Source organism: Pezoporus wallicus, unplaced genomic scaffold, assembly GCF_028554395.1.
Source record: "Pezoporus wallicus isolate ANWC-B61680 ecotype Strahan unplaced genomic scaffold, APGP_CSIRO_Pwel_v1 scaffold_14062, whole genome shotgun sequence".
NCBI lineage: Eukaryota > Metazoa > Chordata > Aves > Psittaciformes > Psittacidae > Pezoporus > Pezoporus wallicus.
In genome coordinates this window covers 252314-271923 of record NW_026640917.1, presented here as the reverse complement: position 1 = coordinate 271923, position 19610 = coordinate 252314, and the positions used below count along the sequence as shown (strand labels likewise).

General features: G+C 59.8%; 2 protein-coding genes across 4 annotated transcripts in view; both read right to left on the bottom strand.

The window, feature by feature from the left end:
* Positions 1–423: 423 nt before the first annotated feature.
* On the bottom strand, positions 424–14685 carry MYO1F (myosin IF). The gene is made up of 28 exons (XM_057421230.1): positions 14593–14685; positions 11108–11245; positions 9376–9465; positions 9100–9194; positions 8478–8565; positions 8280–8369; positions 8021–8152; positions 7811–7945; positions 7603–7735; positions 7043–7239; positions 6862–6942; positions 6565–6651; positions 6356–6442; positions 5914–6081; positions 5752–5837; positions 5210–5291; positions 4999–5105; positions 4569–4667; positions 4343–4487; positions 4089–4203; positions 3483–3652; positions 3205–3350; positions 2596–2742; positions 2368–2516; positions 2049–2132; positions 1719–1920; positions 1246–1412; positions 424–626 (listed from the first exon to the last, which is right to left on the bottom strand). The coding sequence occupies exons 1-28, from the start codon at positions 14593–14595 to the stop codon at positions 550–552; spliced, it is 3300 nt and encodes a 1099-aa protein (XP_057277213.1). The 5' UTR covers positions 14596–14685; the 3' UTR covers positions 424–549.
* A 2934-nt stretch (positions 14686–17619) lies between these two features.
* The window catches only part of ADAMTS10 (ADAM metallopeptidase with thrombospondin type 1 motif 10), a 49131-nt gene continuing 47140 nt past the window's right edge, over positions 17620–19610 (bottom strand). For all 3 annotated transcript variants that reach the window (XM_057421207.1, XM_057421206.1, XM_057421208.1), the window contains exons 23-25: positions 19076–19252; positions 18302–18458; positions 17620–17941 (exon numbers count right to left, since the gene is read on the bottom strand). In XM_057421207.1, coding sequence (XP_057277190.1) covers positions 17832–17941; positions 18302–18458; positions 19076–19252 — 444 coding nt within the window. In that variant the 3' untranslated portion in view covers positions 17620–17831. The remainder of the gene's footprint in view (positions 17942–18301; positions 18459–19075; positions 19253–19610) is intronic.

The window sequence follows — 19610 nt, the reverse complement described above, 5'->3', positions numbered from 1 at the left end:
ATGGTGTCCCAGTCCTGCTGCTCCCTGTTGTGCTGCTTTGCCCTGGCAGTTCCCAGCCGTGCCGGATGGTCCAGAGTCATGCTGGGATGTGGAGCCGGGATCCTGGTGGGACTGGGTTCTGTATTCAGCATCTTCTGGAGGGTTCAACACATGTTCCACTTTGGGACACGTGGGTGCAGAGCTCTTGTCAGGGGGCCAGAGGGAGCCACGGGCTGGCACCAGGGTGAAATACAAACTGCAGGGGCTCAGTTTCTGAGTATTTACCATAATTATTAACGACAATCCTATTTAGACCCTGGAATCACTGGAGCAGCTCCAGTCCTAGGGTACGAACAAGCAGCAAAGAGCCGGTCCTTGCTGCAGGGAGGCTGCCATCTACAGCATTCCATGGCTGGCATCGGCACATCCCGGCAGCCACCACAGCTCAAGGCCTGTGTCCATGGAGGACCACCACAGAGCCACCACTGGCCCCTTTGGCAAAGCCCTGGCAGAGGTGGGGTGTGAGGACGGTGACCCCCTCCCTGCCTCCATGTGGCCACTGCGCTCGGCTCAGATCTTCTGCACGTAGTTCCCAGGGAAAAGCCCTTCCTTGCCGTCCAGCCGGCCCTTCCACCAGCCGGAGATATCTGGGAATGGGGAAAAGAAGAGCTGGGTCAGGCAAGGTGCTGCCATGGGGCACGGAGAGGAAAACTCTTGAGACCCTGCTTGCAGCGCTGTGTGCAGTGCTGGTGTCCTCAGCACAAGGACATGGAACCGTTGGAGCAAGTGCAGAGGAGGCCTTGAGGATGCTCAGGGGCTGGGGCACCTTCCTGATGGAGCCAGGCTGAGAACACTGGGGCTGTTCAGCCTGGAGAAGAGAAGCTGCATGGAGACCTCAGAGCAGCTTCCAGGGTCTGAAGGGGGCTACAAGGATGCTGGAGAGGGGCTCTGCATCAGGGACTGTGGTGATAGGACAGGGGGTGATGGGTTCAGACTGGAACAGGGGAAGTTCAGGTTGGAGATAAGGCAGAAGCTCTTCCCTGTGAGGGTGCTGAGGCGCTGGCACAGGGTGCCCAGAGAAGCTGTGGCTGCCCCATCCCTGGCAGTGTTCAAGGGCAGGTTGGACACAGGGGCTTGGAGCAAGCTGCTCTGGTGGAAGGGGTCCCTGCCCATGGCAGGGGGTTGGGACTGGATGAGCTTTAAGGTCCATTGAACCCAAACCATCCCATGATTTATAAGCTGGGCAGGGCAGGGGTTTGGTGGCACCTTCCAGGAGGATGTCGATGATGTCCCCCACGTTGAAGCTGAGCTCATCCATGTCCTGCCCAATGTACTGGTAGAGCGCCCGGCAGCGTGGCACGGCCGCCTTGGGCTGCGGCTTGGGACGCCTGGCTGGAGGTGGCCGCTGGCTCAGGCTGCGCCGGCGCTGCATGCTGTGGGGCCAGGAGGAACCACGTTCACATCACGAGGGCAGGCAGGCCCCATCCTTCCTTCCCACCCTGCTCCCCCCCACCAACCCAACCCGCTGCTCGGTGCCTGCCTGTGGCTCAGCTTGGTCCTCCCAGTGCAGTGACTGGGAGAACTGGGGTGTGCATGAGCATGGTTGGTGCAGCAAAACCAGCTTGCCGGGACCTGGGTGGGCTGTTGGGTGGGAAGCCAGAGGGGAACGAACATCTCCTGGGGCTGGCAGCAGTGGGATGGAGCAGGAAGGAGGATGCACGTGCTGGTACAGGACCTACCCGGCCACCCCCTGGTCAGGCACATTGAGGAAATCCATGTTGTACTCAGATGGGGGCCGTGTCTTCGGCTGGTGGCCAGCATTCCGAGGGGGTAACACTGCAGCCGGTGGCCCCCGCGCCTGCTTCTGGGCTGCCTTGCATGTGTCCTGCTGAGCCCGGCCACCTCCGCGTGGGAATTGGGGTGCCCCATTCCTGCAGGCACCTGGGAGAACCCCCCCCCCGGGATGGTGCATCACAGGGGCCCATGCTCAGCCTGCACCCCCGGGAGCGCAGCGCTGGCTGGACCCAGGGATGGCCCCGCTCCGGTACCTCCAGCACTGCCCTGCTCACCTCTGGGTGCTGGGGGGGCGCTTCTGGAGGGTGCTGGGCACCTGCTGCCACCTCTGCTCTGTTTCGCTGCCTTCCTCGTGGGCTCTGGGGGGATGCGAGCCCCCCGTTAGGTGACACCGGGCTGCCCCCACCCTTTGTACCCAGCTGCCTTTCTCCCCATGCTGCCCCATCCGCCCGAGCAGAAGCGGGTCCCTCCTGGGTGAGCCACAAACCCCCAGGGCTGGGGCACGTGATGGCTCATCCCGGTGTTCCCAGGCCTCCAGCAGTGCTCTGGTACCCTCCCTTTCTCCCACCATCACCCAGACACCCTGGCACTCACTGGCATTCCTGGGGAGCCCATCCCCGATGCTGACCGTCAGGGTTTTGCCTCCAGCTTTGAGGGTGGCCACATCGCCCTGTCCTCTGACGAAGGTGATGTTGCGGGTGCCGCCACCTCCCCAGCCCTCCTTCTTCACCCGAAACTGTAGTCTGGGGGACGGAGAGGCCGTGAGAGCACGGTGACAGGACCCTGTCCTGCTTTGCCACCTCTCCCGGCCTCCATCCTTACGTGTCCTTGAAGGAGAGGCGCAGCTTGCTGCGGGTGAGCTCCTCGTAGCGCTTGCACAGCAGGCTGATCAGCTCCGTCTTGAAGATGGACTCCAAGAAATTGTCGGCATCGTTCTCGTGCAGGATGAAGAAATCATCCTGCCTGGTGCTGGGGGAGCAACCCCGGTGTGGGGTGTCAGCGGGGGGGGCAAGGCTGGTGATTTGTGCTGGAAACCTTCCTAGGCTCCAAAGCCCCGAATGCAAAGCACTCTGTGGGAGCATCATCCCTATGGCTCCATGGGCAAGGGGTTGGGGCCTGGCTGTGGGCACCGGGGCATGGGGAGGATGGTGGAGCTGATGGGTGAAGCCTGAGCACATGGTTAGATACAAGGAAGTTATAGGTGAGATGTAAGGAAGAAGTTCTTCCCTATGAGGGTGGTGAGGCGCTGGCACAGGGTGCCCAAAGAAGTGGTGAGTGTTCCATCCCTGGCAGTGTTCAAGGCCAGGCTGGACCCAGCCTTGGGCAACCGGGTCGGAACTGAAAGACCTTAAAGTCCTTTCCAACCCAAACCATTCCGTGTTTCTATGATTCTGTGGACCTCCCACGCAGACCCCATGCTAAGGGACGCACCTCAGCGAGACACCACTCACTGCCTGCAGCTCCACCTTCTTCTTGAGCACCTCCTTGATCTGCCCCTTCTCGGCACCTTTCTTCACCTTCTCCCTCCCGATCAGGTAGAAGTACTTTGGGGTGAGGATGAAGTCCCTCTTGATGGGCTGGGAAAGGGCAGAAGCAGGGGGTGAGAAGGTGTCTGCACGGGGGCACAAGTCCCACACACACATCCCACCTTGGCCAGGCACCACAAGCCACAGCCTGGCCTGTCCCATGCCCCTGGTGGGTCCGTGTACCTTGAACCTCCGGTCGTACTTAGTGATGGAGTCGGCAAAGTCCACCCGCTCCCGCTTGGCCAGGAACTGGCGCAGCTCCGGCCGCTCCTCCATGCCCAGGTAATCACCCACGAAGTTCCTGTTGATGCTGTTCCTCCTCCGCTCTTTGAAGTTGTAGAGGATGTTGGAGGCTGTGGGGAGCCCCGAGGTGATGCTGGTCAGACAGGGCTCAGCCCTCAGCCCCTGTCTGCCTGCTCGGCCAGTGCCTGCCCTCCCAAACTGCCTGTAGGCGCTGTGGGAGCTGCCACATGGATCGTGGCAGCAAGAAATGGGGCTCATTTTGTGCCATAGGAGGAATGCAAGCGCTTGAGCTTGAAACCCATTCAGTGCCTTCAAAAGCCCTCGTGCTGTGTGAGGCAGGGAGGGACCCCACTGCTTTCTGGGTTTTCCCCTTGATTTTTCACTGCACGCTTGGGAGGGTGGGAACGCTCCCACAGTGGGATTGGGTGGTGACCACTGGCGTTTACTCTGCAAACACTGACTCCCAGCTACTCCTCTCCATCCCTTTGCAGGCAACGAAATGCAGAGTGAAGGCAGGGTCTGGTCCCCGTCTTTGCCCGGCCTTACCCTCCTCTCGCATCTGCTCGTACTTCCGGATGGCAACGTGCCGGCGCCAGGCCTTCTGGATCACCCTGGCGAAGCCATCGAATTTCCTCTCCCGCATCTCTTCGAGGAGGAAGAGCTGGGAGGGACCACGGGGTGCTGAGCACGGCCCCAGCAGCATCACTTCCCCTGCACATCAGCACCCAAACCCTCCCCAGCGTTGCTCAAAGCGATGCTCAGCTCTGTGCAGCGTTCCCAAGGGATGCAGGGTCACCTACCGACTCGGGGTTCTTGACAAACACCTTGCTCCGACCCATCTGGTACTGGTCCGGGTCCATGTTGACGGAGCGCAGCAAGTGCTGCACCCCTTGCCGCTCGTCCCCGCGCCAGGACGGCCACGTCTCGGGGGTCAGGATGGCGTAGCTGTGGGGAGAAGGGATGTGGGTCCCGGCTGGGTTGCAGGGACGGGCAGGACGTGCCACCCGCATCCCGCTGGGCGCTCACCGCTGCAGGAACTTGTGGAAGAGGCGGCGGTAGGCGAATCCTGCCCGGCGCACCCGGATGTTCTCCTTCAGCCCCAGGTACTCGACTTGGTGCTTCACCCTGTGGAGCCGGGGGGAATGGGTTTGGAATGGGGTGGCAGGGGTGGCAACGGGAACCTGCTTGGGCCACTGCTTTGCACAGGGATACCCGTGGCTGTGCACGTGCGAGAGCATCGTGGGGCTTGGATGGAGCCTCTGGGTGTTGCATGTGGAGGGGTCTGTGTGTCCCCACATGCTCCTCAGCACCCACCTTGTGCTCCCCTGGGTCTGTGGGCAGCACAGAGCGACCATCTCGGGGGTGCAGGTTTTGAGGGAAACCTGTTCTTGGCCACATCTCCGTGGCTGGGTCCCTTTCCCTGAGCTCCCTGATACACCATGAGGGGCTCTGTTACCTGCTTTCCTCCCAGTCCCGGGGTTTCTTGGTCTCGTTGGGCTTGATGCAGCGGATGTAGTGTGGTGTGCACTTCATGAGCGTGTTCACCAGGTCATTAGCCTGTTTCTGTTGCAAGGATTGACCTCTGGACCATTAAAGGCATTGGTGGGAGCCCGTCACCCTGGTGCTGTCCCAGAAGCAGCTACTGCCCTGCAGCCTCTGGGGCATACCTTGATTTTGGAGCCCGCTGTGGTCGGTCGTCCCTTTTTATCAGAGTCAAGCTTTTCTGGGAATAGCATCCGAATGAAACCACTGCAAGGCAGGAGGTGACAGGCCCCAGGTGAGAGCCGCCAGGCTCCTCAAGCTCAGCATGGGTCCAGCATGAGCTGAGCTGGAACCAGCTCCACCTCTGGGTAATCCTGCACCTGGCTGAGCCCATTCCCACTGCGTGCTCGTTGGCTGGGTGGGATGGGTACCAGTGCACGAGCATCCTTCTGCCCAGCCCTGCAGCCACTGGTGCTGCTGTGCTCCATGGGGAGCTGGAACTAGATAGAGGGTTGGAACTAGATGATCTTAAGGTCCTTTCCGACCCAAACCAGTCCGTGATTCTATGATTCTGTGAACGCCACTGGTACCCACAGAGCCATGCAGGATGCTGAGCACCCCAAGCTTTGGTTCCAGCAAAGCTTTATGGTCTGGATGTTGAGGATGCTGCCCTCTGCCCCAGCCCTTTTGGGGTGGTCCCCAGGAGCACAGCACTGCCAGGACTCACAATTCACTGCTCTGCATGAGCTCGATCAAGTCGGTGAAGAGCACATCCCGGTTGCGCTCACAGAAGCTGTTCACGTCGTAGGAGACCTGGGAGCAGGAGGGGAGCTCAGCCCCACGCCGGGACTGTGGGATGTGAATGGGGTGTGAGGTGTGGGGCCTGTACCTTGCCAGCATAGTGGTGGATGATGAAGCCTGAGCTCCAGCTGTTGAAGTGCTCATGGGTGCCTACGGCTGCCTGCAGCTTCTGCAGCAGGGTCTGGTCCGCGCCCTCGCCGGTGGCGTGCATGGTGGCACAGACGTCATCCAGGACACTCATGATCCCAGGGGGGTTCTGGGAGAGGGAGAATGAAGCCATGGGTGTCCAGAGGCTGCAGGCAGGGCCCAGTCCTGCATCGAGCTGTGCTCAAGTGCCCCGCAGTGTTTAATGCTGCTTCACACTGAACAGCAGCTTAGGTTAAGGATGCAGAGCTGCTGGTCTCCCAAGGATGCTCCTGGCAGGACCAGCTTCTGCCACTCATCCTCAGGACCCAGCCCATCCAGCACCACATTCCCTGGTGCCTCAGATCCATGAGAAAACCTCTGTGGGAGGAGGGGACCGCACTCACCAGCTTGTTCTCTATCAGGTCACACACCACCTTGTTGTTGAAGTACTGGATCTGGGTCCACTTGATCCCCTCCTGCACGTACTCCTCCTGGGAGAGCCGGGTGGCCCCCGACCCATGGGATAAGCTGCAGTTCCCTGCTCCGCCCATGGTGCTAGGACCATGACAGTGGTGGGGTGCAGAAATTGGGGTGCTAATGCAGCCCCCGGTACCTGCTCTGCCTTCAGGGTCAGCTCTATGAAGATCTGCTGCAGCTTCTCGTTCACAAAGTTAATGCAGAATTGCTCAAAGCCATTTTTCTGCGAAGGGATTAAAGATGAAATAAGATGGGGCTGAGTTGGCTTCTGCTCCTATCACCACGCTTGGGGGACCTCAGACAGCAGAGCCTTTTGGATGCTGCTTCCTGTGGCCATCGACTGCTACCAGCCCCCTGCTCCAGCCGCTCTCCTTGCTGCGGAACCAGGGAAGGCCATTCCCCAGCTGGGCTCCTGCAGCAAAGCAGCGCATACCTGGAATATTTCAAAGCCATAGATGTCCAGCACCCCGATGCTGTACTCCTCATACGGCTTCTGCATAGCGCGGTTGATGGACTGCAGGGAGAGACAGAACGAGCCACCTTCACTGGGGCCGGTCGCACACAGAAGCGGGTGCTGAGCATCCCTCCGTGCCCATCCTGCTGGCACCACGCACCTCCACGAGGAAGTCAAAGACACGTGCGTAGAGCCCCTTGGCCAGGGCATCCCGGGTGTAAGCCGCCTGCTCCACGTTGAGGGTGACGGTGATGGACTCGGAGCGGCCGCCCCACTTGCTGTCCATTTTCCTGCTGGTGACCTTCTCGTTGAGGCGGTTCTGGTCGATCCCCAGCAGGTAGGCAGGGAAGGCCAGGGCTGGGCAGGGTGGGGAGGGGACTCAGGGCTGCCTGTTCCCCATATAACCCTGGCACGCTGCCGCAGCCACTGCTGGACCCCTCGGCCCCATCCGAGTGCAAAGGACACCAGTGATGCGGCTACCAGGGATGTGGGTCGTGGTCGTCCCTGTGCTAAATCACAGCAAGCTACTCCTTCCCCTTATTAATTAAGCTCTGGTGTGCTATTTGCTCACTGCCTCAGTTTCCCCATGTCTAACGTGGGGAAGATGCTGATGGTGCCTCTCTCCTCTGCCAGGGGCTTTATGCTATGAAGAGTTTGCAATTCTTTGCCAAGGGTCTCTGTGAGCATCCCCATTGCCCCCAGGAGCAGTTGGCTACTCACAGTCAGCGTTTTCCACCCTAGCATAGTTGCCTTCCTCCCGAAAGCTGATGTTTCCCAGGTGGAGGATCCCGGCCACGATCTGCAGCACCAGCTGCTGGTCCTCACCACGGATGCCGATGACCTGCATGGCGTTCTGGGGACATGGGGACCCCATCAGCCCCTGCCCAGTCGCGGGCAGCTTTGGGGTCTCCCCATCCCGGCCCCTCACCATGGTCTCATGGAAGTCGCTGCGGTCGTCCGTGCCCTCCACCTGGTACGTGTCCGACTGGCTCAGGTAGTAGTAATAATCCGGGCTCATGATACCCAGGTTCTGCCGCTGCTCTTGGGATGCCCCTTCAATGAGCTGAGTGGGAAATGGGAGTTGCAGTTACCCAGCCCCTGGCTCTGCTGCATCCCGGCTGCTCCGTGAGCCCCGTACCTGGTAGTAGATGTGGAAATTCCTCTCGCACTCGTTCTGGCTCACCACCCGGGACTTCTCCAGCAGGAAGTTGGAGATCTTCCCCCCGTCGGGCTCTCCGCCCCGGCTGAACTGGATCTCAAAGTACTTCCCCTGCCCAGCACAGCTCCTGCTCAGAGCCATGGCCAATCCCCCCCAGCTCCAGCTTCATTCCTCCTTCTCCCAGAGCATTGCTGGGATGGATGCTGGCCGTGGCACTGCCCCTGCCCTGGTGACTTACAAAGCGGCTGGAGTTGTTGTTCCGGACGGTTTTGGCGTTTCCAAAGGCTTCCAGCAGCGGGTTGGACTGCAGGATGATGTCCTTCACATGCTGAGGGGCAGAGGACTGAGCCGGGGCTGCTCCATGTGCCACCATCGGATGGTGGGGAGCAGTCGGGAGGTGAGGGGATGCAGGACACTGTGGGTTGGGCAGAGTTACCTGCACTTTCTCACCACCCCCGGACACTTTGGAGATGTAGCCCATGATGTATTTCGCTGCCACTGTCTTGCCAGCCCCGCTTTCTCCACTGTGTCAATGGCAAAGCAGAGGAGACGTGAATGAGCCCATCCTGGGGTGCCTGGGGCAGGGGTGCTGGAGCAGGGCTGGGCGGGTGATGGTGGTGACAGGGGCTGTGTCCTTCCTCCTGCCCCATACTCTGAGCGTGTGGCAGTGCCAGTGCTGGGGATGGGGCTGCCCGGGTGCTCTGGGATACAAGCAGGGCCGGAGCAAGGCTGGGTGAGGAGCTGCTCCTGGGGGAGATGTGGGATTTCTTGTTGCTGGATTTTGGAGGGGAGAAGCGGGACTTGGAAGCCTCAAGGGGAAGTCTCTTGCCTTGCCCCACATCCTGATATTTCCCTTGCAACACTCAGCCGGAAAGGAGCATTGCACAAGGCTTGGTCCCTGCCTGGGACAACCCGGTCACAGCCCTGGCTGGTGTTCATGGCCATGGAATCCCAGATTGGTTTGTCTTGAAGGGATGTTAAAGCTCATCCAGTCCCAACCCCCTGCCACAGGCACGGACACCCACAGCGTCCCTGGTTGTGCCCCACACATCCCCTACCTGATGATGACGCACTGGTTCTCGCCATCGATGAGCATGTTGCGGTACATGTTGTCCGTCAGGGCATAGATGTGGGGGGGATTTTCATACTGAGCCTAAAAGGGGGACACAAGGACAGCGGCACAGAACCATCAGCTCCTCAGCTCTGCCCATGCACTGCACAGGGCAGTGGCACACAGCAGGGATGGGGAATTACTCCCTTGCCACCCACAGGGACGCTTATGGGGCACCAAATTAAACCCAATGAACCCCCCCCATGGCACGGAGCCGCCTCACCGCGCCCTGGTACAGCTCCACCTCCCGCTCTGTGAAGTACGGCATCTGCTTGAAGGGGTTGACGGAGATGAGCACCGGCCCGATGTAGGTCTGGGAGGCAGGTTAAGGTCTCTACATCCTTTCCCATGTCCCCCCTTCCTGCCCTGGAGGCAGCGGCACCGAAAGCAGGAAGGTGCTGATGGGGTTCCTCATCCTGGAAGATGCCCCAGGAATACCACACGAGGGCTTTCAGCTGGGGTGCAGGCTGCCATGACTCGGGGTTCTCCTGGCCACAGGGCCCTGGGTGTCCCCTGCAGTATGATGGGCACAGGATGCAGCAGGAGCATCCCCTCAGCTCCATGGTGTCTGGCTGAGGATCAGCCCCATAAGCGGCAGTTCCAGCATCCTGCGACATCCCGCAGTTCCCCCTCTGCTCGTGCTCCATCTGTGGCTTTTGCAGCTGGAGGCTGCCTCCATTTTCCACCCAGGGAAACTGAGGCACGGAGAAGAAAGAAGCTGATGGCTCCTGCTTTCCCCTGGCCTGCAGCTTCCCCCAGTCGCTGGGGTGTGGGCAGGGGAATGGAAAAGCTGGGAATCGCTCCTGGAAATGACGCAGCAGCAGGAGGGGGAGGCTGAGGCTGGGGACAGAGGGTGCCAGTGGGGTTGCCCCGAGCCCTCCATGTCCTGTTTTCATCCCAGCTGACAGCGGGGCAGGGAAGAGCAGCCAAAAGGCAGGAAGAGATGGGGGATGCAGAAGCACCGGCGTTGAGTCAGGGCTCCCTGCACGCAGCAGCACAGAGAAAAAGGAAGAAAGAGGCTGCACTGACCCCAAAGCCAGCCCTGAGGCACAGTGAAAGCCCCAGTGCAGCTCAAGGGGCTGCGTCAGCACAGGATGGGACAGCATCACCTTGTAAGGACTTGGCCACATCTTTAGGGAAACCACAGCTGCTCGCAGCGGTGTAGCTCAGCCCCGCTGTGCCCTGCTCCCTGCAGCAGGATCTCGTCCTCTTCCCTATCGGAGCAGGGGCTGCAGCCCCAAGCAGCACGGGATGAGCAAGGCAAAGGCTCAGCGCCTCGGATCACAACGTGGGGTTGCGACCTCTTCCAACCCAAACATGAGTCTGTGGTTCTGACACCTCCCCATCTGCGCCATGGACCAAAGAGCATCGTGCGTGGGGCTCAGCATTGTCAGCTCCAGGATGGGACCCAGCGACTGCCAAAGCCTCTGGGCTGGGGAATGGCTCAGTGGGGCAACACTGGGCAAGGTGGGAGCTTGATGGTGTCCCCTATGGCCTGACACTGGTGGAGAGTGAGGGTTGGCACCTTCACCCTGTGTCTACAAGGATGCTCCCAACCCATCCAGGGTGTGCTGGGGTTTGTGGTGGGTGCAGAGCAGCCGGGATGTGCTGTGGGCATCAGCAGGGCTGGGTGACAGCAACAGAGATGATGGCCACAAGTGCCCTTGGCAGAGGCAGGAAGGTCTCCAGAGGGTTTTTGCTCCATGCTCTTGCTTAAGGCCCTGTGGCCACAAAGGAAGGACCAAAGAGGGTCCCAGGGCAAAGCAGGGTGGGGATCACGGTTGCAGTGTCTCTGCCGAGTGCAGCTCAGCTTGGGAATGGTGGCGTTCCCCCAGCTGATCCCAATCTTGCCCCAGCACAGTGTGGGATAGGATACACCGGGGTAATCCCATGCCCTGGCAAAGCCTTGGAGCGTATCCCTGCTGCTCCCTGTCCCACTGGCCTGGGAAGGATACGAAGATGTAATCGTCCATAAAACGCTTCTTGAGGTTCTCCACGATGGCCTCCTCGGAGATCTTGGAGAGCAGCACCATGTCGTCCACGCCGCTCTGCTTCACGTTGTGGCTCTGCCAGTGGAAGCGCTCCTTGCTGCCCTGCGGGAAGGGGGTCACAGCGGCTGCACCGGGGCCACCGCTGCTGGGAATGGGGCTCCAGAGCCGGGTCCAGCCCCAGCTCCCCCAGGCACCTCCGGGTGGTGCAAAAGGGAACCTGTAAATCCCTCAGGAGCAGACTGGGGCACTGAGGGGGTGTTTGCAACGTCACCCTGCTGTAATGGGGGTGACAAAGGGCTAACAAGCAACTGCTGATGGGTCAACGGGACAGCAGAAATAACCCAGAGGAAGGGCAAAAATAGCGTGGTGAATGCGTCCTCACATCCTCTGCACCCTTTGCACCAGGGCAGAGGAGAGACTGTGTCCCCATCACGCTCTGCTCCCTGCCCAGCTGCCCCCCAGCTCTGCCCTTGGGGGCCATGGGACAGCAGGAAAACTGCGCTGTGATTTGAGCCCTTGTGGGGCTGAGCACAGCCCTGGGCTGGGAGGGGAGGGGAAGATTTTGCCATGCAAAGGGAAAATGACTGAAGGGCCCCTTGTCCTGCACGCTGCAGAGGAGCCTGCTGAACACGGCTGCAGTGCCCAGGAGGGGATGCCCCATCTGGACCTGCCCGTGCCCCCCATGGTTCCGCTTTCACCCCAGCGCTCCTGGCACCGATTTCACTTCTCCTCCCCGCCGTCGCCCCAGACCTCTTGCTCTTTCCATTTCCCTTTTCTTCTCTTCCCCTTTTGCTTCAAGATTTCTGGCCTCCAACCATGATGCTTTTGCACCCTCAGTGCACCATCGCGATGGGACCACCATGGAGCACTGCAGAGCTCGGCAGCATCGTTCTGCTCCCCTCGGTACCTCCCTCCCTGCTGGGTTTTGCAACCCAAAATGCCATCCATGCCCCCCAAAACCCCAAGCGCAGCTCAAGCCTCGTAGCCTGCAGAGGGGCTTTTGGCTTCATTGTCCCACCACCTTCCCTTGGGATGCATGGACCTGGGTCAACTCAGGGAGCCTGAAACCATGTGGGGAGCTTCTTCTCTTCCTCGTGTTTGGTGCTTATAGGCCTGTTTTTTGCCTTCCCCTCCTCTTCCACCCTCCATCCTAATAAACCCTTAGAAAAACCACCCAGGAAAGTGCAGGGGGGCTCAGCACCCGCCCCACATCACCACGCTGTCCCGCAGGAGCTGTTGGTGACCCCAGGAGCTGCCCAGCTTCAAACCAACCTGGCCCAAACCTTGTGCTTCAGGAGGAGAGGAGCGGCTCAGGAAGAGCCCGCAGGGAGCCCCACACCTCAGTTCCCCATCCCCTGTCGCCATGACCCCGAGATGTCTGGCACAGGCACCCCATGGGGATCCCACCGCTGGTTACGGCACCAAATTCAGGCAAATTTGAGCATCTCCTGTATTGCAGCCTGGGGCTTTTGAGCTGACGCCTGGAGCTTCTCCTCCTGCAGTCAAATGGCTGCTCGGAGCTGCCACTGCCCTTCGTGACACCTCCTCTTCCTCCCAGCACAGGGTAGGTGCTTTTCTGGCTCTGCTGGGGCACCTGATGCAGCCCCACTGCAGATCACTTTAAATGAAGGCTGATGTCTGCAGGGCCAGGGCTGTTTCTGCCCAGCATCACCCTGGCTTTCCTTGGCAGGCCTGGAGAGGTTGCACAGGGGGTTTTGTGGGGTCAGGGCTCATCCTGCTCCTGTTGTGGGGGGGATGCAGAGGAATGATGCTCCCTCAAAACCCTGCTCATCCCTCCAAGCCCAGCACCCAGTGAGCCCTCGCAGGATGGGGGCAGCATCCCTGTGGGGAGCAGGGGAACCGACTGGATTTGCCTTCAGAAGTTTGGGGCAGTTCCTCACTTCCCCTTCTCTGTCCTAGGCTAAAGCGAGGGATGAGCCAGGGAGCAGCAGCTCAACAGCCACCGCTCTGGGGGTGTCCCCAGACACCTCCATGAAGCCATTTCAGCCTCAATCCACGCAGGGAGCAGCTTTGCTCAACCCTTCATCTGTGCTTTCAGGTACAGTTTGCAGCCACGTTACACAAGGGACTTTGCTTTGCCACTGGTCCCATGCATGATGGGTACATGATCCCCATCAGGATCCCCAGCTGAGGATGGGGACTGTCACCATCACAGCCACTGCCAGTGGCTCAGGACAGGAAGGGGAGCAGCCCTGCAGCAGCAATTGCAAAACATCATCTGTTTTTTCCTTCAAAGCTTAGGTCTGAGCCATCAGAAACACCCCATGAGCCCCACGTGGGGAGCGGATGCATCCCAAGGTGGCATCTTTGGTCTCTTGATGATAGCCCAAGCCCAGATACAGCCAACACCTTAAAAACCACCGGAAGCCTTGAGAAGAGCAGCTCAGGATGCTGCATCGGTGTCACAACCCTCAGTACACAGAGACACCAGGGTCTGGGGATGGGGCTGGCCCCCGAGCTGGGCCCTGTCAGGGGATGGGGCTGTGATTGTGCAGCCCTTCACCAAGCCACAAAGCACCTTCAGGTCTTGGGTGGTTGTAGGGGGTGGGCAGTGTTTGCACCTTGTGCGGGACAGCATCTGAGCAGCCTCTCAGAGGTGGCAACCACAGCTGTGGGTGAAAGAAAGCTCTCTCTGAGCATGGCCACGTCCCCATCCTGGCTGGGCAGAAACCTCTGGGTTCACAAAGGGAGCAGGGCTGAAGGACACGGCCATGGGCACACTGTGCAGACCCTTACTCCACACCTGAGCATCACTCTGATTTTGAAAGCTTTCACAGAATCCCAGTGGAAGGGATGGCAGGGATCATCTGGTCCAACCAAGGCATGACCTAGACAAGATGTCCCAGCACCGTGTCCTTTCATCTTCCCCTTCTGCCTCCAGATCACCTTCTAGCTCTGCCCGCTGCTCTTTCAGGAGCCCCATGTCCTACTCACAGCCCCTGGTCCCTGCATGTGCAAGGCCAGTGGTACCCAGAGGGTCCTTCCTGGCGTGAGCTGGCTGCCCCCATCGCCCCCCTGCACTCTGCCTGCACCGTGAGCGCTGAAACCAGAAGCACTGGGGGGAAGTTGGGCCAAGAGGAACACAAAGGTTCTCCTGTGGGTACCACACTGGGACAGCAAAATCAAACCCACTTTGTGTCAGCCCAGCCTCGCTGCCCGGTGTCCTCCATCCTGCAGGCACCGGCCCTGCCATCAGCACCCAGCACCATCCCCAGCTGCTGCCCAGCACCGTGCCCTGTGCCAGAGCCTCACCCAGCCCTAGCTCCATGTCCCCAAGCCCGGGCAGCACCATCCCCTCCCCAGCTCGAAGGACCACAATGGGAGCAGGAGGGATGGGCAGCACAGAGGTGGCAGGAAGGGAGGGTGACATCCCCAAGGGTGCCCGAGGGAGACAGCGTGGGGGATGCCCAGCGAGGGCTTGCACTCACCATGGTGCCTGTGAGCCGTGCCCCCAGGGCCGGGGTGCTGGGGGCTGCTGTCACCGGGGTCCGATGGCCACCCCGACACACTTTGCTTCTGTGTTTCTGCTGCAGCTACAAACTGCAACTCATTTGATTTTCTTTTTCCTCCTCCCACTTCCTCATTTGATGCAGGGGGTGGGGAGGATGAGGGTGGCTCTGTGCTGCGGGGGGGGAGTGCTGTATTGTGTCCAGCAGGGATGCTCAGAGGTTTAAAACCTCTGCCCCCCCCCCCCCCCCCCATTAGGGCCATAGAGATGCTGCGAGGGCTGGAGCAGCTCTGCTCTGCAGCCAGGCTGAGAGAGCTGGGCTGGGGCAGCCTGGAGAAGAGAAGGCTCCTGAAGGGGAGACCTGAGAGCAGCTCCAGTGCCTGAAGGGGTTGCAGGGAACCTGGAGAGGGGCTTGGGACAAGGGCCTGTAGGGACAGGATGAGGGGTGATGGTTTTAAACTAAAAGGGGATTCAGGATGTGAGGAAGAAATTGTTTATGGCGAGGGTGGTAAAACACTGGCACAGGCTGCACAGAGAGGTCACCATCCCTGGAGACATTCCAGGCCAGGCTGGATGTGGCTCTGGGCGACCTGATCCAGTGGAAGGTGTCCCTGCTCATTGCAGGGTTTGGGACTGCATGAGCCTTGAAGGTCCCTCCCAGCCCAAACCATTCCATGAGTCCGTGATTCTATGACAACCTCCACCCCCTTCCGAGGTGGCACTTTGGTGTGCCCCCCCTCCAGGGGCAGCCAGGCAGCGCTGGTGGATGCTCCGCTTGGAGGCTGTGAGGCTTGAACCTCACAGAGGAAGCAGTTATTCAAGTGTCAGTACCACAAAAAAGGGGGAGTAAACGAGTCTTTGGTTTCCTTTCCTGTCTAACAGCAAAGGGCAGATTTTCAAAGGAAAACAGCTGCCAAAATGAATTCTAGAATCCCAGACTGGGTTGGAAGGGACCTTAAAGTTCACCCAGCTCCAATCCCTGCCACAGGCAGGGACCCCTTCCACTGGAGCAGCTTGCTCCAAGCCCCTGTGTCCAACCTGGCCTTGAACACTGCCAGGGATGGGGCAGCCACAGCTTCTCTGGGCACCCTGTGCCAGCGCCTCAGCACCCTCACAGGGAAGAGCTTCTGCCTAAGAGCTCATCTCAGTCTCCCCTCTGGCAGGTTCAAGCCATTCCCCTTTGTCCTATTGCTACAGACCCTGTTAAATTCTGTTCTCTGGTTCTCCAGAGCCACGAGACATGGCACAAACCTTTGGGATTCCCAAGGGATGCAGGGAAGCATCAGTGGTGTTTCAGACATGCAGTTCTTCAAACAACCCAGCCCTAAAGGCCCAAACCAGCATTACCAATAGGGGTATTATGCACTCCAGGAGCACACAGGCAACCCATGAGAGCTCTGCCAAGCAGAAGCCTGTTCCTATGTGCCACACAGCAGCTCTGGGCCAATCTCCACCTCTCCTACCTGCTCCGGTCACTTGAGATGCAGGGAAAACCCTCCTCTGATGCCCGAACCCCTCCATCAGCATAAGGAGCATCGTGATGTGGGGCTGCCCAGTGCCCAGGCTCAGCACTCGAGAAACAAGACTGGGACCAGAAGCTGCGCCCGGGATCGTAGCTACTCCTTTATTATAAATCATGCCGTTACGTCGCTCCTCCTCAGAGTTAGTATGTTAAACATTTTTCATTATATATATATCTATATAAAAAGGTGAAAACACCCCCTCCCCTCCCCAGACGTCAGAACGGAGCATGGCACCAGGAAGGAAGACAAATGAAGGCCCGCTCGGCAGCCAAACAGGGTTTTGCTGAGCACCAGAGAGGCTGACGAGCGGGTGAAGATACAGATGGTAGATAACACATGGGGACTGGGCGGCTGGAGAGGTTTGCCCTGGGGAAGAAGGGTTGTCCACCTCCCCACAGCGGATGGATGACGCCCCAGGGGAACAGAACATGGCTTTGGATGAGCCTTCCCCCTCTTTGTGATGCAGAAAGGCCTGAGAATAATAATAATGATAACAAAAAGTATATGTTTTGTCAGTTTGAAACTCAGGGGTCCTCCACAGGCTGTGGTGGCCCATGGAGAAGACACAGGCCAGGAGATGACCTGAAGGAATTGCAAGCCTGCTCTTTTCCCATCACTGGAGGTCTCCTGAGGGCAGAGGAGCTGGTGGCACTGGGACCAGCACCCCAAGGCCACAGCAGCATGTGGCGAGGCTGCCTTTAGAGGCAAAGCACCTTTTGGAGGCAAAGCACCTTTGGAAGTAAAGCACCTCTGGAGGCAAAGCAGCCACGGAGGCTGCGGCGTTCACAGGGCAGAGACCTGCCAGGACCAGGCAGACTGGTCCTGAGTCACGGCTCAGCAATGGGGACACTGTGACCAAGACAGTTCTTGTCCTGCATCCTCCTTTGCTTCGCTTCCCGCAGGCCAGAGTGTCCTCAATGCCATTAAGTGACTGCAACCCCAAGCACGCCTTGGCCCTCACCTCAGCTCATGCTCAGAGGCGTTTCTGCAATACAAAATGGTCATAATAGAGACAAGGGCTTTAAAGGGGGACATCTGAATAACCCTGCCCCTCCTGTCACCACTCTGCTCACTGCTCTCTGTCCCCTCCTGCATGCCCCAAGGTGACAGGAGGCAAACCAAGGCAACCAAAGCGCTCCAACCCCATTCCCCACCGCAGCTCATCTTCATCCATCACCCAGCAGCCACAAGCCACGCTCGTCACCTGCGGCACCTCAAACCTCCTCCTTGTCTGCCCTGGGATGCCCAAGGGACAGGCAGCGCCCTCCCCGGGGATGCTCCGCTGCAGACCAGACGCCGTGGGGACACGGGCACGGAGCAGGACGAGGCAGGAGCGGGGTGAGCGGTGCCTCTTGGCTGGCTGCAGGACCTGGGTCTGCTACTAATAAATAACAAGTCAGAAGTTCAAGTAACGTCCTCGCTGCTGCGCTGCGCCCAGCTTCTCCCAGCGCCCATCGGCCGGCTCCTGTCGCACTGGTGTGATTTAACTGGGAGCCTGCCCTTGGGAAGCTCAGGGGCCAAGGGTGCGTGTCTTTGGGGGACGGGTTTGGGTGACGCCGGCTCCCGCTGGAAGCACGAGCAGCGTCTGTGTTGGGCCCAGGGGAGGTTGCCGGGACGGAGAAGGAAGGGCACGGCTTGGTGGCCCTTTGGCAGAGCTTTTGCCTTCCAGTTATCCCACGGGGGTCACGCTGGCTCCCTAGTGCCCCTGGCACGTTTTACAGCACATCTGTCGGAAGTAGGTCCGGCTGCAGAACTTGAACTTCAGGACGAGCGGGCAGTAGGCCACCTTGTTCACATCCTTGCATTCTGGATGGGTGACAGAGGGAAGAAGGGTTACAACTGCCTTGGGGGTGAGGAGCCGCCGGGGGAGACATACCCAGTGCTAAGCAAGGTTTTGCACCCCAAAGCCCGGTTCCTGGGGGCTTTTTGCCAGGAAGGCACAAGCTGAAGGACCCCACTACTGAACACCTCCCCTTGCCAAGGTGCAGCCACTCCATTAAGCAGGGTCACAGCATGCCAGTTTGGCCAGGGACCAGAAGGGATAGCGTCAGGTCTCCCCATGGAGAGCCGTACCCACAGCCCCCAGCACCAAGAGCCCATCGTGGGCTGTGTTGACTCCCATGTCCTTGACCACGTCACCCCCGAGGCCAGCCCCATGTCCCTCACCTTCAGGGTTGTCTGTAGGTCCCGATTCACACTTGGTCTCACACTGCTGCATGCCGGGAGGCTGCAGGGTCTCCACGCAGTCGCTGGACGGCTGCCCAGTATGAGCCAGGCACTGGACGGATCTTCTTTGCTGGCCAAGGCCACACTGTGCAGAGCACTGCGGGGAACAGCACAGCACGGAGCTGCAGCAGCCACCACGGCTCTGCTAGCCCGGGGGGAGAGAGCACTGCCAGGTCTTAGAGGTGCAAAGGGTGCTGGATGCAGCCATCCCTTCCCACACCAGCACAGCGGAGCAGTGGCCCCGCGTCCCGAAAAGCTTGGCTCTATCCTCCAGGACTCAGCAAGGATCAATCCCTCCAGCCCTAAACCACCTGCACCCTGATGCCACCCCCAGGTTTGAGGGGTGTTAGGGGAAGGGGGCACTGTCAGTGCCACCGGGCTGGGCTGGAGCAGCAGCAGCCTCACCTCTGCAGCCCATCGCTCCCATCCTCATTGCCCTGCTGCCCCCCAGATACCTGTGGGGTCCCCCCAATGATTTCTGTGGGTCCCCTGCCAGGCCTGGGAGTCTCCCAGGGAGACTCTTGATGGGTGGCACTTGGGTCACCATCACAGTGGCCTTCCTGAGCTAAGGAGGAGCAAAGAACACCACCATGGAGTCTGCTGGCCCCCGGACAGCTGTGGTGGCCGCACTGGGTTCTGATGGGATAAAAGCCTCATGAGCACTAGGATGGGAATGGCTGGGGAGGCAGAGCCCCATGGAAGGCTTGTCCCTACCTCTCCCCACTCGCCGGTGACCCAGCGCGGAGGCGGGCAGCGCCGCAGGTTGCACCTCATGCTGCTCGGGGGCTTGGAGCCTTCGTGGCACTGGGACGGGGGCAGAGTTGTGCTGTGGTCACCGCTCTTGCAGAGGACGATGCGGTGGCGGAAACCGGGCCCGCAGCTTGGGGTGCACTGCAAGGAGAGGACACACGGGGTCAGGATCGCAGAACCATCGGGTCCCAGCCTGGGTTGGGTTGGAAGGGACCTTAAAGCTCCTCCAGCTCCAACCCCTGCCACGGGCAGGGACCCCTTCCACTGGAGCAGCTTGCTCCAAGCCCCTGTGTCCAACCTGGCCTTGAACACTGCCAGGGATGGGGCAGCCACAGCTTCTCTGGGCACCCTGTGCCAGCGCCTCAGCACCCTCACAGGGAAGAGCTTCTGCCTAAGAGCTCATCTCAGTCTCCCCTCTGGCAGGTTCAAGCCATTCCCCTTGGCCTGTCCCTACATCCCTTGTCCCAAGCCCCTCTCCAGGTTTCCTGCAGCCCCTTCA

What these genes read in the sequence shown, in the direction of transcription:
- MYO1F (XM_057421230.1), bottom strand. An exon ending in TTATGGACGATTACATCTTC is followed by an intron (nt 9,466 to 11,107) that starts GTATCCTTCCCA and finishes CCTGCCTCCCAG; the next exon opens with ACCTACATCGGGCCGGTGCT. An exon ending in TCCACCACTATGCTGGCAAG is followed by an intron (nt 5,838 to 5,913) that starts GTACAGGCCCCA and finishes TCCTGCTCCCAG; the next exon opens with GTCTCCTACGACGTGAACAG.